Source organism: Salmo salar, chromosome 13 (genome assembly GCF_965601325.2).
Source record: "Salmo salar chromosome 13, fSalSal1, whole genome shotgun sequence".
NCBI lineage: Eukaryota > Metazoa > Chordata > Actinopteri > Salmoniformes > Salmonidae > Salmo > Salmo salar.
Window position 1 is genome coordinate 28,869,273 of NC_138303.1, and position 16,262 is coordinate 28,885,534.

Genomic DNA, 16,262 nt, shown 5'->3' on the forward strand with positions numbered 1-16,262 from the left:
TGCTTGCATGTTTTCTTTAAGTTTATGTCAACTGTGATAAAGAATTAACATTTACTCACCCTTTTTACTGAGATCTCCAAAGAGGTAATGGGAGTTGACACCTTGATAAAATAAAAATATTATATTTCATTCGCATTCAGACATTGTGAATTGGTTAGACTTTTAAATACATGGGGAGGAGGGGAGACGGAGGAGAACGGAGGAGTCTTATCTAGTTACCTTGAAGACCTGCAGCTCCTCCAGAGTGACCTCTTCTGTGTCCAGAGTGTTGCCGCTGCGCAATGCAATGACCTTCAGCACAGTTCCTATGTCTGGGGTCAGAGGTCAGGGGTCAAAATGGTCAACTTACATCCCAATACACTCAAGTTTCCTAACTAGTCACCACTCAGACTAATTACAGAAATGTGGAGAAGTTAGGACAAACCTGTGCCTATGAACATGACGTCATACTGTCCATCCTCTGCCTCTACACGGTCCACCACGATCTGTTTGAGGCGGTAGGGCAAGTTGGCCTTGACCAGCAGAGGCTGCTTCATGGCCGGGTACACCGGTCGCCACATCAGGGGGTGCCCTCGGGCAAACTGGAGCACTGCGTCTGGGAAGTCCTTGGTACTGCCAAACTGTCTGCCAGGCTGGTTGGTGATCTTACTGGGGCACTGGAGATGAGAGGAACTCTTTAGTAATCATTTTATAAAAACATGTGATTTGTGTTAAATGTAAAAGGGTTGGGGGAATGTGATATTCAGCTGTGTTTTTAGAGATCAGTTGATGAGTCATTTAGTAAGTTAGGTCTGTGTTCCTCTGTGACTCCCTTACAGTGTTTGGCTGGGAGTCATATTCAACACTGCTTGGGAAGATTTCTTAAAATTCTGTCATAACATTGACTAATCCATAGGCACTTCTGGCAGCATTGAAAAATATAATTTCAGTTACTGTAAATTGGAATGGACATAGAATTTCATTATCGAACAGTGGCGTGTATTCATGGATGCCAACGGAAGCCAGGCTTCCCCAAAAAATGTACTAAGAAAAAAATATCTACAATGTATCTTTCATCTCTGTTTCATAATTTTCTTTCAAATCACAAGAGGCTGAATGTAGCTGACCGGAGCGCCCCTCTGTATGTGTAGGCCATCTATCTAAAGCAGTCTGGTCCAAAAGAGTATAACATTGTTGCTGCCCATAGCATTGAATGCAAGGGAAGCCCGTGACCATTTGGCCTCCCTTGATAATTGTTTTAAATAATAACCAATCAGCGTTGGTCCTGGCGCACCAAAAAAAAGTGTAAAGGGAAGCCAGTTTGGATTTGGCGTCACTCCTATCAAATCGCATCGAGAGCATATGTCATTGACAGAAACAACTTGATTTGTTGCATCTTGTTGTGTTGCTGCCCTTTTCTAAATTAGCCATGGATGGAGATGGGGATTTGATATTGTGGTTTTACTTAATTCTACGTACTGGCCAATGATTATAACGTCGATTCTGATCCAACCATTGTTTGCTACATTGTGCACCTAGCCTGAGACGATGGATGTTCAATATGTAGCTAGATGTAGAAGGCTAATGTTAACTAGCTAAAGTTGCCAATGAAAATAAGTTAGGCTAGCTAACAAGCATTTTAGCCAGGTAGCCTAAGACAACAAAAAATAAAAGCGTGTACTGTATGACAAAGTTTTGGACTAAATTGTGTTTAGTATCTTTTAGTTGTTGCTGTATTAAAGTAAACATTGGTGATATGATGATGTTGAAATGGTGCTGGAATAATGGAGGCATCTTCTGTGATGAAACAAAGGTGTGGCTGAATTTATTCTGCCAATGTGTCTTCTTTTTGTCTCGGCCTTTAGGCCTATACATCACCGTCGCAAGGCATATGAACTAACAGGTTATAGAGCAAACAATGCAATTATCACAACACAATACAGCACTAGTCAAAAGTTTGGACCCACTACTCATTCAAGGGTTTTTCTTTATTTATACTATTTTCTACATTGTAGAATAATACTGAAGACATCAAGACTATGAAATAACACATATGGAATCATGTCGTAACCAAAAAAGTGTTAAACAAAACAAAATATATTTTCGATTTTTGATTCTTCAAAGTAGCCACTTTTTGCCTTGATGACAGCTTTGCACATTCTTTGCATTCTCTCAACCAGCTTCATGAGGAATGCTTTTCCAACAGTCTTGAAGGGGTTCCCACATATGCTTAGCAATTGTTGGCTGCTTTTCCTTCACTCTGTGGTCCAACTCATCCCAAACCATCTCAATTGGGTTGAGGTCGGATAAATAAATAATTTACAGTGTCACCAGCAAAGCACCCCCACACCATCATACCTCCTCCTCCATGCTTCACGGTGGGAAACACACATGCAAAGATCAACCGTTCACCGTCTCTGCAACTCACATAGACACAGCGGATGGAACCAAAAATCTCCCATTTGGACTCATCAGACCAAAGGACAGATTTCCACCGGTCTAATGTTCAATGCTCATGTTTCTTGGCCCAAGCAAGTCTCTTCTTCTTATTGGTGTCCTTTAGTAGTGGTTTCTTTGCAGCAATTTGACCATGAAGGCCCGATTCACACAGTCTCCTCTGAACAGTTGATGTTGAGATGTGTATGTTACTTGAACTCTGTGAAGCATTTATTTGGGCTGCAATTTCTGAGGCTGGTAACTCTAATGAACTTATCCTCTGCAGCAGAGTAGGTGTGTCCAAACCTTTGACTGGTTGTAGGTTGTAATATGGCTTTTTTTTTTGCTTCCCCAGTGATTTTACCCACGCACCACTACTGCTATCAAAGCCTATCTAAAATCCTGAATTGACAGGAATGGAGAGTTTTTTTTGTTGCCAAATTCTTATCTACTCTCATTATGGGTGTGAAAACTATGCACACCGCCTAAGCACTAAATCACAGAAAATTGCACAATTACACAATAGCTTGCAGAAACAGTACAGCTGAGGTGATCTCTGTTTGAGGGAGGAGATGACAGCCAAATGTCTCCACAGTGCCAAACAGAGTATGCATCCAAAATGGCTCCCTATTCCCTACGTACAATGGTCAGAAGTAGTGTACTATATAGGGAATAGGGTGCCATTTGAGACGCACACAGGTCCAAGCCAGCCAGCTATATACTGATCTCGTAATTTAGGGTGTCTTTGGCTTCGGAGTGTTTACATTGGTGAACCTCAGGAATGAGCAAACTGTAGCAGATTCCCCCAGCATATGTAGAGTATTAATATAGGAACATGTACACAGTCAATTCTCCAGTGTCTATACGGGTCCACACTTTTCAGTGTTAAATTAACACAATGCTAGGGTAAAGCCTTATTTGAATATTTCCCAGAGTGCCTTGGCTTTCTAGTGAATTGTAGTTACTACCCATGACACATTTTTTTTGACGGACACAGTTGTTGCATTCTTCTATTTTTAGACCTGTGGTCTTCACCAAGTGACATCCTAAGAGAATATGTTATCATTAACATTAAATTCTTTAACACAATACAAAATACAAAGTATTTAATAAGGTATTATTTTGAGGGCCTAGTTTACCCTAATACAGTGGCCTAAAACTCATGGGTTTCAGGCCTGCAAGTCACATGATGTGGGGATATCCAACATTTACAATTCTTCAGAATGACTGCCAGGTTGGGAAAACTACTAATACAGCATATGAGACTACCTAACCATTTAAACTGGAACAATAAGTAACAGATTGGATTAGTTTAGATAAATATATATTATTTATATTTGAGTAGCATTAGATAAATTAATAAATCAATTTAGTTGCAAAAACATAGAGATTGAAAAAAAAAAAAAAACAATTGGTGGGGTTCTTTTACACTTCTTTTAACTCTTACAGGTGTGCCCCTGAATTCATCTCTCTCTCTCTCTCTCTCTCTCTCTCTCTCTCTCTCTCTCTCTCTCTCTCTCTCTCTCTCTCTCTCTCTCTCTCTCTCTCTCTCTCTCTCTCTCTCTCTCTCTCTCTCTCTCTCTCTCTCTCTCTCTCTCTCTCTCTCTCTCTCTCTCTCTCTCTCTCTCTCTCTCTCTCTCTCTCTCTCTCTCTCTCTCTCTCTCTCTCTCTCTCTCTCTCTCTCTCTCTCTCTCTCTCTCTCTCTCTCTCTCTCTCAAGGACAACAAAGTCAAAAACATTGTGGGCAGAACTGAAAAAGCGTGTACGAGCAAGGAGGCCTACAAACCTGACTCAGTTACCCCAGCTCTGTCAGGAGGAATGGGCCAAAATTCACCCAGCTTATTGTGGGAAGCTTGCGGAAGGCTACCCAAAACATTTGACCCAAGTGAAACAATTTCAAGGCATTGCTACCAAATACTAATTGAGTGTATGTAAACTTCTGACCCCCTGGGAATGTGATGAAAGAAATTAAAGCTGAAATAAATCATTCTCTCTACCATTATTCTGACATTTCACATTCTTCAAATAAAGTGGTGATCCTAACAGACCTAAGACAGGGAATTGTTACTAGGATTAAATGTCAGGAATTGTGAAAAACTGAGTTTAGATGTATTTGGCTAAGGTGTATGTAACCTTACGACTTCAACTATACATACAACGCTCGCTCAACATTCCCCTGGCCAGCTTTGTCTTAGTGTTATGTGAAGTTGTGTGCATCCAGTCATATTTTATGGCTAAATAGTGGCTTTATTAGCCTGGAGTCAGAGTCGTGTGCTCTAGGGTTACGTTAAGAAGGCATTTACAATGGAAAATAAAACGCTCCTTTCTTGTTTTTCCCCCAGAAGTATTTTTATGTTTGGGTGTGTTGGATTTTTAAACCTCTGTCACCCTTTTGACACAGCTCATGGTGCAGATCATTCAGGAAGAGAAAAAGAAAGGCAAGAATGGTGTGAGTAAAAGAGGGAGAGAGAGCCTTGGGAGGAGGGAAAAATAGATGGAAAGAGAGAGAATGAAAGGGAAAGAAAAACAGAGTCAGAATGGGAGAATCCCACAAATGGACAGCAGCTGTGTGTCTGAGTGAGTGACACATCGGCCAGTTGTGGACGATATTAAAGAGATGGAAGCTCTGCTCTTCCATACATAGTCACTGTATGACAGTAGCAATCCTAGTCAGCTGTGGGATAGCACTTCACGGCTTCACGCTGGGTTCTTTATAGGTGTAGTGGAATGTAAAGACCTGTCCCATCACACAGTATTTGATGGCTTGATACACTGCATTGGCTGAGGTAAGGATGTCTTGATAAGTGACAGGTAGATCAGGGATGTTCTAGAATGTTCTCTGAATGTTTTCTGGATGCTCGGAGGTTCAACTTAACAGTAGAAGACAACTACAGTTCCACCTAGAGAGGGCACATGAGCCAGAATGCCAGGTAAAAGGTTCAGTATATGTAGGTGTGTGTGTTCGTGCGCACTCTTCTCAGATCAGATATACAGTCTCTCTCTCTCTCTCTCTCTCTCTCTCTCTCGACATACTTCTTAATCAGGCCTGTGTGTGTGGATTGAAACCACAGAGGTGCCGACTCTGCTCTGATACTCGGGCCCTGAATGAAGCTAAATTACAGCGATGTGGATGACAATAAAACATGTGACAGTAACCACACATTTGATCATCTGATCTCTCTCACACAAGTAAGCTGACAAGGAGTCTGAAACAAAGTATTTGTTTGTAGATATGGCATGGTAGCCTGCAGTGTGGTACTGTATGGTATTACTCACCACCCCAGGTCTTGGATAGGGCACTCTGCCCTCGTAAGCCCCCCACTGGTAGTCAGGTCCCTCCTTGTGTGCAAACGGCCCGTTGAAGGCTTCTCTGATGTCTGCCATACGGTACACACAAATTGCAAAGCCTTGGAACACGTTACTAGGGGAGAAAGGAATGTTTAATGTTAGTGACTGATTTCATTAGGGTTTGGTTCCTCCATTGTACATGTTAAAGCTACAGACTGGGATTTGAAAAACAACAAAATGTCCGCCTTGCTGCTTGTTTTGGTAATCAGCCAAGGGATGGGTCTGCAGGAATGCAACCACTGTCAAATTCATAGACGGCGATATGGACGTGTGTAACCATGTGTGGAACTCACCTGATGGTGCTGAAGATGGCATAAAGATCTGGGTTCTTCTCATCCTTGCCTCTAAGCAGGAAAACATCCTCTGTGAAACAAAATAGAAGCGTTATTGAGTACTTTTGTTAATGTGCTCAGGTTTGGTGCCTGCGAGCATAAATTATTTGTGCGTGTGTCTCACCCAGCTCGTCGAAATGTGTGTCAATGCCATGAGGCCCAGGTACAGAACACACCAGTCTGGCCTTGATGAAGGTGCTCCATTTATTCACCAGCACTCTCTGTCCACCTGCATCATTCTATAGAGGACACAGACAACACACCACCACCATCATCATCCCCACCATCACATCTCAATCACACAGACAACACACCACCACCATCATCACATCTCAATCATACAGACAACACACCACCACCATCATCACCATCACATCTCAATCATACAGACAACACACCACCACCATCATCACCATAACATCTCAATCATACAGACAACACACCACCACCATCATCACCATAACATCTCAATCATACAGACAACACACCACCACCATCATCACCATAACATCTCAATCATACAGACAACACACCACCACCATCATCACCATAACATCTCAATCATACAGACAACACACCACCACCATCATCACCATAACATCTCAATCATACAGACAACACACCACCACCATCACATCTCAATCATACAGACAACACACCACCACCATCATCACATCTCAATCATACAGACAACACATCACCACCATCATCACATCTCAATCATACAGACAACACACCACCACCACCATCACATCTCAATCATACAGACAACACACCACCACCATCATCACCACCATCACATCTCAATCACACAGACAACACACCACCACCATCACCACCATCACATCTCAATCATACAGACAACACACCACCACCACCATCACCACCATCACATCTCAATCACACAGACAACACACCACCACCACCATCACATCTCAATCATACAGACAACCCACCACCACCATCATCACATCTCAATCATACAGACAACACACCACCACCACCATCACATCTCAATCATACAGACAGCACACCACCACCATCACATCTCAATCATACAGACAACACACCACCACCATCATCACCACCACCATCACATCTCAATCATACAGACAACACACCACCACCATCATCACATCTCAATCATACAGACAACACATCACCACCATCATCACCATCATATCTCAATCATACAGACAACACACCACCACCATCATCACATCTCAATCATACAGACAACACACCACATCTCAATAACACAGACAACACACCACCACCATCACATCTCAATCATACAGACAACACACCACCACCATCATATCTCAATCATACAGACAACACACCACCACCATCACATTTTTTTTTTTTTTTTTTTTTTCACCTTTATTTAACCAGGTAGGCAAGTTGAGAACAAGTTCTCATTTACAATTGCGACCTGGCCAAGATAAAGCATAGCAGTTCGACACATACACATGGAGTAAAACAAACATACAGTCAATAATACAGTAGAAAAATAAGTCTATATACAATGTGAGCAATTGAGGTGAGATAAGGGAGGTAAAGGCAAAAAAGGCCATGGTGGCAAAGTAAATACAATATAGCAAGTAAAACACTGGAATGGTAGATTTGTAGTAGAAGAAAGTGCAAAGTAGAAATAGAAATAATGGGGTGCAAAGGAGCAAAATAAATAAATAAATAAATACAGTAGGGGAAGAGGTAGTTGTTTGGGCTAAATTATAGATGGGCTATGTACAGGTGCAGTGATCTGTGAGCTGCTCTGACAGCTGGTGCTTAAAGCTAGTGAGGGAGATAAGTGTTTCCAGTTTCAGAGATTTTTGTAGTTCGTTCCAGTCATTGGCAGCAGAGAACTGGAAGGAGAGACGGCCAAAGGAGGAATTGGCTTTGGGGGTGACCAGAGAGATATACCATCTCTATAACATCTCAATCATACAGACAACACACACTCTAACCAAAAGAGAGAGGGAGAGAGGAGAGATGGCTCACACTGACTGGACATACAGTATAATTGTCAATACGAGGCAAACAAATAGTTTATCAGTTACACCCAAACAAAGAATAACCATTATCTATATGGCAGCAGGGCTAAAAAGCATAGAAGTACATACTGTAGCTAACTAACTCTGTCTGTCCTCTCCCGTGGGAAAGTTGTCTAGTAAACCCTTCTATAACCATGCACTGGACACTGGGGAGACAGAGAGCACGGGTTATGGAGATGTAATCATATGAGCTTGTCTTCTCCTCCGTACTGTTTTCTAGTGTATTGTTGTAGCGCTCGCATACAGGCAGCGTACAGACAGACAGGTTGGTTTAATAGACACCAGGGCTGTGTAAGCTGTCTGGGATCAGATCATTGCTTTCTTGGAAGGATGTGGTCCTGTTCTGGTAGAACTGATAATAGCAGGCAGTGTTTAACAACGCCTTGGGGAGGGATGTACAGGAAGAAATACACTATGTATGGAGAGAGATTTGGGGGGACTGTGGGGACTGTGTGTGTTTGTTTGTGTGAGAACCATATACTTGTAAGTGTGAGCAAAGGAATGCTTTACTATAAATTGCCTAGACTCTAAAGCAGATTGCGAGTCTCTTGGGAAAACCTGTAGTCAGCTGTGGTGTGTGTGTCAGAAGGGATGTATGGCTGTGTGAGAGAGATGGGAGGTATGCACACTGACACTCATACCAGAGCACATCCAACAGCTGTGTGTGTCTGGAGGAAGAAAGATGCCAATTATTGGGGAATGTCAGCTCTCCCCGACCCGCCCACCTGTGGTCTGACTAAACCATTAGAGACCCTCCCTGCAAGGCGATACTATAAGCACATCTCCCTGTAACTAAACGTTAAACTATCACTATGCCAGGGCTGAAGCCCCACTGTGGAAATAACTCAGAGCCATGATCCAGTTCCCAAGCCCCAGATCATGACGTGGTCTAAGAAAAGATGAAGACTGACCTGGGGGGGTCCTGGAGAGTGAACTATCAAATCAAATTAGATTTGTCACATGCACCGAATACAACAAGAGTAGACTTTACCGTGAAATGCTTACTTACGAGCCCTTTCCCCCCAAAATAACGAGGCTATATACAAGGAGTACCGGTACCGACTCAATGTGCGGGGATACGAGGTAGTTGAGGTAATATGTACATGTAGGTAGGGGTAAAAGTGGCTAGGTAATCAGGATAGATAATAAACAAAGTAGCAGCAGCATAAGTGAAGAGAGTGTGTGTGTGTGGGGCATCAATATTCATGTGTGTGGGGTGTGTGTGTTGGTGTATCAGTGTAGTATGTGTGAGTGTGTGAGTGAGTGTGCATAGCCTAGTGGTTAGAGTGCTGGACTAGTAACCGGAAGGTTACTAGATCGAATCCCCGAGCTGACAAGGTAAAAATCTGTCATTCTGCCACTGAACATGGCAGTTAACCCACTGTTCCTAGGCCGTCATTGAAAATAAAAATGTGTTCTTAACTGACTTTTACATTTTAGTCATTTAGCAGACACTCTTATCCAGAGCGACTTACAGTAGTGAATGCATACATTTCATTTCATGCATTTTTTTATTTTGTATTTATTTTTTGTACTGGCCCCCCGTGGGAATCGAACCCACCATGCTGACGTTGCAAACACCATGCTCTACCAACTGAGCTACAGGGAAGACCGGTTAAATAAAGGTGTAAAAATAGAGTTAGTGCAAAAAAGGGGGTCAATGCAAATAGTCTGGGTAGACATTTGATTAACTGTTCAGCAGTCTTATGGCAGTCAAGATGATCTCAATAGTGCAGATGTATAACTTTCTGAGGGTCTGAGGGCCCATGCCAAATCTTTTCAGCCTCCTGAGGGGGAAGAGGCATTGTCATTCCCTCTTCAAGACTGTGTTGGTGTGTTTGGACTGTTACAGGCTTTGGTTTTTCCATTTATGTTTTGAGGTTGGACTTTAGCACGTGTAGCTCTTTACCACGTAAGGCGCACCATTGGGGTCACCTCGTTAGTCAGTATGTGTTATACATGTGCTGGTTGCCATCTCGTTAATGGGAAGGTGTTTCACCTGTGCTGGCCCATGAGCTATTTAAGAGTGGCTGGTCCACCTTTAGTTGGCACTCCCTATTTAGATATTTTTTTAAATAACATTCCTTTGTCTGATTTCCCTGATTTCATTTTGCTGTGCCTTTTTGGTTTGCTTCCTGTTTTTAAGTTTATTGTCGGGTTTTTCTTTTGTTTGCCTCTTCTTAGGCAAATTTAGTGGGCCCTCGTGGTGAGTGTCGTTTAGGTTCCAGTTATTGTTGCTGTTTTGTGTAGTTGTTGTCAGTGACTCTTTGTTAGTTTCCCCTTCTGTTTGAGCAACATTATTTGGATTTCTAGCTGGGGAACGTAGCAGGACCACGATAGGTCCTTAGTGATGTGGATGCCAAGGAACTTGAAGCTCTCTACTGGCTCCACAGCCCAGTCGATATGAATGGGGGCATGCTCGGCCCTCCGCTTCCTGTAGTCCACGATCAGCTCCTTTGTCTTGCTGACGTTGAGGAAGAGGTTGATGTCCTGGCACCACACTGCCAGGTCTCTAACCTCCTCCATATATGCTGTCTCAGCGTCATTGGTGATCAGGCCCAATACCATTGTTTCAATAGAGGCAAACTTAATGATGGTGTTGGAGTCGTGCACGGCCACACAGCCTCTGGTGAACAGGGAGTACAGGAGGGGACTAAGCACGCACCCCTGAGGGGCTCCCGTGTTGAGGATCAGCATGGTGGATGTGTTGTTGCCTACCCTCCCCACCTGGGAGTGGCCCGTCGGGAAGTCCAGGATCCAGTTGTAGAAGGTGTTCAGTCCCAGGGTCCTTAGCTTAGTGATGAGCTTGGAGGGCACTATGGTGTTGATTGCTGAGCTGTAGTCAATAAACAGCATTCTCATGTAGGACTTCCCTTTGTCCATTTGGGAAAGGGCAGTGTGGAGTGCAATAGAAATTGCATCATCTGTTGATCTGTTGGGGTGGTATGCGATTTAGAGTGGGTCTGGGATGATGGTGAGCCATGACCAGCCTTTCAAAGCATTTCATGGCTACAGATGTGAGTGCTACGAGTCATTTAGACAGGTTACCTTGATGTTCTTGGGCACAGGGACTATGGTGGTCTGCTTGAAACATGTAAGTATTACAGACTGGGTCAGGGAGAGGTTGAAAATGTCAGTGAAGACACTTTTCAGCTTGTCAGCACCTAACCTGCTATTGGCAATGCGGCTTTGTAAATGTTAACCTCTTTAAAGGTCTTACTCACATCGGTTACGGAGAGCGCGATCACACAGTTGACCGGAACAGCTGGTGCTCTCATGCATGGTTCAGTGTTACTTGCCTCGAAGCGAGCATAGAAGCCACCAGTGTTACTGTTGGAGTCAATGAGAGAGCTTTCCCACATATCCAGATTCACCTTGGCTTCACGTAACCTGTTAGCTTCACTGAACTAACACAGGGTTTGCCTGTGGGATGAGTTAGGTGTAACTGTATGTATATTTCTCTTACCGCACACACACGTCCTACGCGGGTGTGGATGGCCCCCTCTCTGTCCCCGGCCTCCATGGCCTTCTCCGTGAAGAAGAAGTACACCTTGTCATTGTCATGGTCATCATTATCAGGGATGAGGTGGGCTGCAACAAACTTTGGATCTGGAGAGAGGGAAGAAGAGAGAGTGGGTGAATGAGAGACAGAGAGAGAGAGAGAGAGTGGGAGTCAGTGAGAAAGAAAAATAAATATAAAGAAGAGAGCAAATAGGAGTTATTTCTTAGCAAGTAGTGTCTATAGAAGGTGTAAGAATCAAGTGGTGTAGAATAGGTGTATAATTGATATTGGTTTTAGGTGTGTATTCAGTGTGGGTGGTGAGTACAGTAGAGTTCTTGTACCATGCAGCAGTCTCTGGTCCGTCTCAGTCCTCATGGTGGCGCGACCTCCCAGACTACGGAAGATCACTGAGTCTCTACCCAGGAAGTCTGCAGTCAGCCCTGTGTACAGCTCCCCACCTGGGAACAGACAGAGAGGAAAGGATGGAGGAAGAGAATGAAAGAGGAGGGGATGAGGAGAGAGGATGAGGAAATAAGGGATGGCAGGGGAAAAATGTCACGATGACAGGAATACAAAATTGGCCAATGTAGTAGACATACCCCAAGCCACGTGTCCTGCATCCCTAGAGAAGTTTCATAGACTGGACAAAGATCAAATGCTATCCCTGCTCTACATGACAGAGCTCAGGTCATGCTCCTAACAAGAGTATATTCATCTACAGTGGACGTGTCATAGCTCCCTAAGCCCTGTCATCACTTCACTGACTAAGGATGGAAGTGTCTGTGGGTGTATCTATGGCTCCAATGATCGTTTCCCAACCAAGGAGCTGAATTATAATAGCAGCTAGCTGTACAGAGACAGTGGGGTTGCCTTAAACCCCTGAGTATGCACAAACAGATAGTCAGTCTGGCTTGGTCCCACAGAGTTTTGAGAAGTGTGATTAATGCAGACTCTTGCCCCGGTGAAAGGCAATAGCTTCTTTCAATAGCTGGTCCCAGAGATAGGGGAGATGCCGAGAAACGTCAGAGGGATACGTGTGTGTGAGGAAGTGGGGAGGAGGGTTACTGACCTCCTGTCCTCCTCCCCTCCTGCCAAAGAGCTCTCTTTACTAGTGGGACACAATGGCCATGACAAATACGCTGTCTTCCTCTCTCTCTATCTTTTTCTCCGTCTCCCCTTCTCTTTCTCTCTATTATTTTTCTTCCCCCAACCCTCTCTCTCTCTTTCTTTCTCTCTCTTTCTGATTAATCGATCCATTGCGACCTCTGAAATTAAACATTTGACAGCAATTACTCCTTAATCATGATTAAAAAGCCCCTTCAGAATGAATAGAGGATAATAGATATGTGTGATTCAACAGTGTAGAACATGAACACAACTTTTGTGTGTGTGTGTGTGTGTGTGTGTGTGTGTGTGTGTGTGTGTGTGTGTGTGTGTGTGTGTGTGTGTGTGTGTGTGTGTGTGTGTGTGTGTGTGTGTGTGTGTGTGTTTAGTGTGTTTGTCCATGTTAGCTTTATACAGTGTATGTGAGTGAGCGTTAGTGGAATATTATGTTGTTTGTGTAGGGTTTGTCTTTTGTGTATCAGTGTGCTCAAGGATAGACTGCTAGGCCTTTGGCCGTCCCTGTGTGTCTGCCTGCCAGATCCAATGCAATTTGGGACAGATCCTGGAGTTTGTGGGGTTCAGCAGCAGAGTGGACTGAGGCGGGTTGGGAAGACACACAGACACACACACACACATAAACACACACTTTTCCCCCCTGCGACTTTTAGAGTTGCATGTTGATGCAGTAAATCTGACTTGTTTCACAAGCTATGTCGAATGACAACAAGAGAGGAACACCCTTACTACAGTGTATCTCACAGAATCAGAAACCTCAAACCCCTTTCGGCTGTTGTGTTGAGATAAACATACTGGACTAATAAAGACACAGAGTACAGGACCTACCAATTAAGGTGCTAGCGAAGGGGAGGCTGGGGTCGTGAGGAACCTTCCCCCGTCCGTTCTCCATTTTGGTAGGGTCCATGGTGAAAACATGCTGTTTAGGGGAAAAAAGAGAAATGGGATTAAGAAAAATACAGATATCACATATCATTAAAATATTAAATTAGAAGTTTAATAGTCACATGTCCAGGGTTGCAAGTGCAATTACAGGCTACAGTGAAATTCTTATGAAAATCTTACGATTTGAATGTTTTCCTTTAAGAGCCGTACAGGCAATTACTGAACTCATTGTAAATATTTCAACATACAGTACGTCACTCTAATACATATAATTAAATAGAACACTTAATTGAATGTATCTCTATGCCCTAATACGGTAGTGACTCTTTGACTGTAGTGATGTCATCAGTGAGGGACAGGAGTAACAGGGGTTAACACAGTGAGTGTAAAAAGACAGACAGGATGAGCTCCAAGTGAATCAGGACCCAGATGAATGTCCTCTCTGTGAACTATCCACAGTCTCCAGCTCTGGGTAGCAGTTCCTACTGCAGACAATGAGGCATTGTGGTTCTCTGGTTGAATGACTGTACACTGTCATGTAGGACACCATGACATGGAAGTCAGCAGGATAAAATTACACTTAACGCTACCATGATTAAAATAACACTGTATGTCCTTGATTTTGTGGCCCTTTCCAGTAAGTGCCCTTTCCTTGGCTTTGAATCACACAGGGATTCCCAGTGGCACTAGGACCTTTCCAGCTATATTGACACTCTCAGTGAGGAGGGAGAAGGAAGTAAGGTTGGCTTTGAGTTCCACAATGTCTCTAATATAGTCATACATTTGGCAAGAGGTTAGGAAGTGCAGCTCAGTTTCCACCTCATTTTGTGGGCAGTGTGTATATAGCCTGTCTTCTCTTGAGAGCCAGGTCTGCCTATGGCAGCCTTTCTCAATACCAAGGCTATGCTCACTGAGTCTGTACATAGTCAAAGCTTTCCTTAAGTTTGGGTCAGTCACGGTGGTCAGGTATTCTGCCACTGTGAACTCTCTGTTTAGGGCCAAATAGAATTCTAGTTTGCTCTGTTTTTTTGTTAATTCTTTCCAATGTGTCAAGTAATTATCTTTTTGTTTTCTCATGATGTGGTTGGGTCTAATTGTGTTGCTGTCCTGAGGTTCTGTGTGGTCTGTTTGTGTTTGTGATCAGAGCCCCAGGGCCAGCTTGCTTAGGGGTCTCTTCTTTAGGTTAATGTCTTTGTAGATGATGGCTTTGTTATGGAAGGTTTGGGAATCGCTTCCTTTAGGGGGTTGTAGAATTTAACAGCTCTTTTTGGATTTTTGATAATTAGTGGGTATCGTAATTATATTTTTGTTTTCTCAAGATTTGGTTGGGTCTACTGCTCCCTCTCTCTCTCTCTCTCTCTCTGAGCAGAGAGAAAGGACAGGCCCTTTGGCAAGTGGTAGAGGATCTCTGCTGTTTCTCTCTCAGTGAGCTAAATAGTGACAGAAACACCAGATGTTACCTCTCCCTGAGCTGTGTAACTCTCCTAGCTGCACACAAACAGTACACAGTACCCTATACACACACACGCACAGACACTAACCTCCTTTTTATAAAATCTATCTAGTAACATTAGTTATCGTGATCAGATCAATCAGCATGAATTCAAATTCCAATTATAACTCCGCTTTGTGAATCTCCATAGTTCAATCTCACTCATCTTTTTCACATAATCAGAGATCAAACCTCTTTTACTTTCCATTCTCAATACCTAATTTGTCCTCCTCTCTACTCTCTTTACTTTACCACCTCTCTTTTGCCTCTCCCCCCCCTCTCCTTACTTCATCCATCTCTCCCTCCCTCTCTTTCTCCTCCTGGCTAGTCTCTCTCAGATCCAGTCTCTCTGTGGTAACTCGGTGCAGAGCGAGGGGACTGGCGCTAGTCATGTCTGCTGTCGTTCTCTAGTCAGCCCTGCCAAGCCAAACAGCCCAGCAACCCCACTACCAAGCCTGGGCCACTGACACGACTACTGGCCCACACACACACACACACACACACACACACACACACACACACACACACACACACACACACACACACACACACACACACACACACACACACACACACACACACACACACACACACACACACACACACACACACACACACACACCACAGGAGGTTGGTGGGACCTTAATTGGGGAGGACTGGCTTGTGGTAATGGCTGAAGCGGAATAAGTGGAATGGTATCAAATCCATGTTAAACATATGGTTTCCGTTATGAGCCGTCCTCCCCCAGCAGCCTCCACTACCACACACACGCTAGTTTGAAAACCGCAGGACTTTATTGATAAAAAATGTTTTTGTTGTTGTTGTTTCTCTTATCCATTCATATTTTATTTGCTCATGGATGTCAGTTTGTATTGACTGCTATATTAGTGTAATAAAAACTTGAAAACACATACGCTAAGCTGCTCTCTCTCTGCTCCTCGGATCCATGTGTCGGTCTCCATCCTCCACCCCTCTATCTGTCTTCTCTCCCTCTCTTTCTCTAACCTGTTAGGGCTAGGGGGCAGTATTTGCACGGCTGGATAAAAAAATGTACCCGATTTAATCTGGTTACTAATCCTACCCAGTAACTAGAATATGCATATACTTATTAT

At 43.6% G+C, this 16,262-nt stretch overlaps 1 protein-coding gene across 1 annotated transcript in view; it reads right to left on the reverse strand.

Moving 5' to 3' along the window:
- sema3bl (sema domain, immunoglobulin domain (Ig), short basic domain, secreted, (semaphorin) 3bl) overlaps window positions 1-16,262 on the reverse strand; it is a 54,618-nt gene that overhangs the window by 5,570 nt on the left and 32,786 nt on the right. Inside the window, exons 5-13 of the mRNA XM_014135158.3 lie at window positions 13,602-13,692; window positions 11,996-12,112; window positions 11,619-11,761; window positions 6,220-6,334; window positions 6,057-6,126; window positions 5,692-5,836; window positions 425-656; window positions 220-311; window positions 60-101 (exon numbers count right to left, since the gene is read on the reverse strand). Of these exons, the coding sequence (XP_013990633.3) occupies window positions 60-101; window positions 220-311; window positions 425-656; window positions 5,692-5,836; window positions 6,057-6,126; window positions 6,220-6,334; window positions 11,619-11,761; window positions 11,996-12,112; window positions 13,602-13,692 (1,047 nt within the window). The remainder of the gene's footprint in view (window positions 1-59; window positions 102-219; window positions 312-424; window positions 657-5,691; window positions 5,837-6,056; window positions 6,127-6,219; window positions 6,335-11,618; window positions 11,762-11,995; window positions 12,113-13,601; window positions 13,693-16,262) is intronic.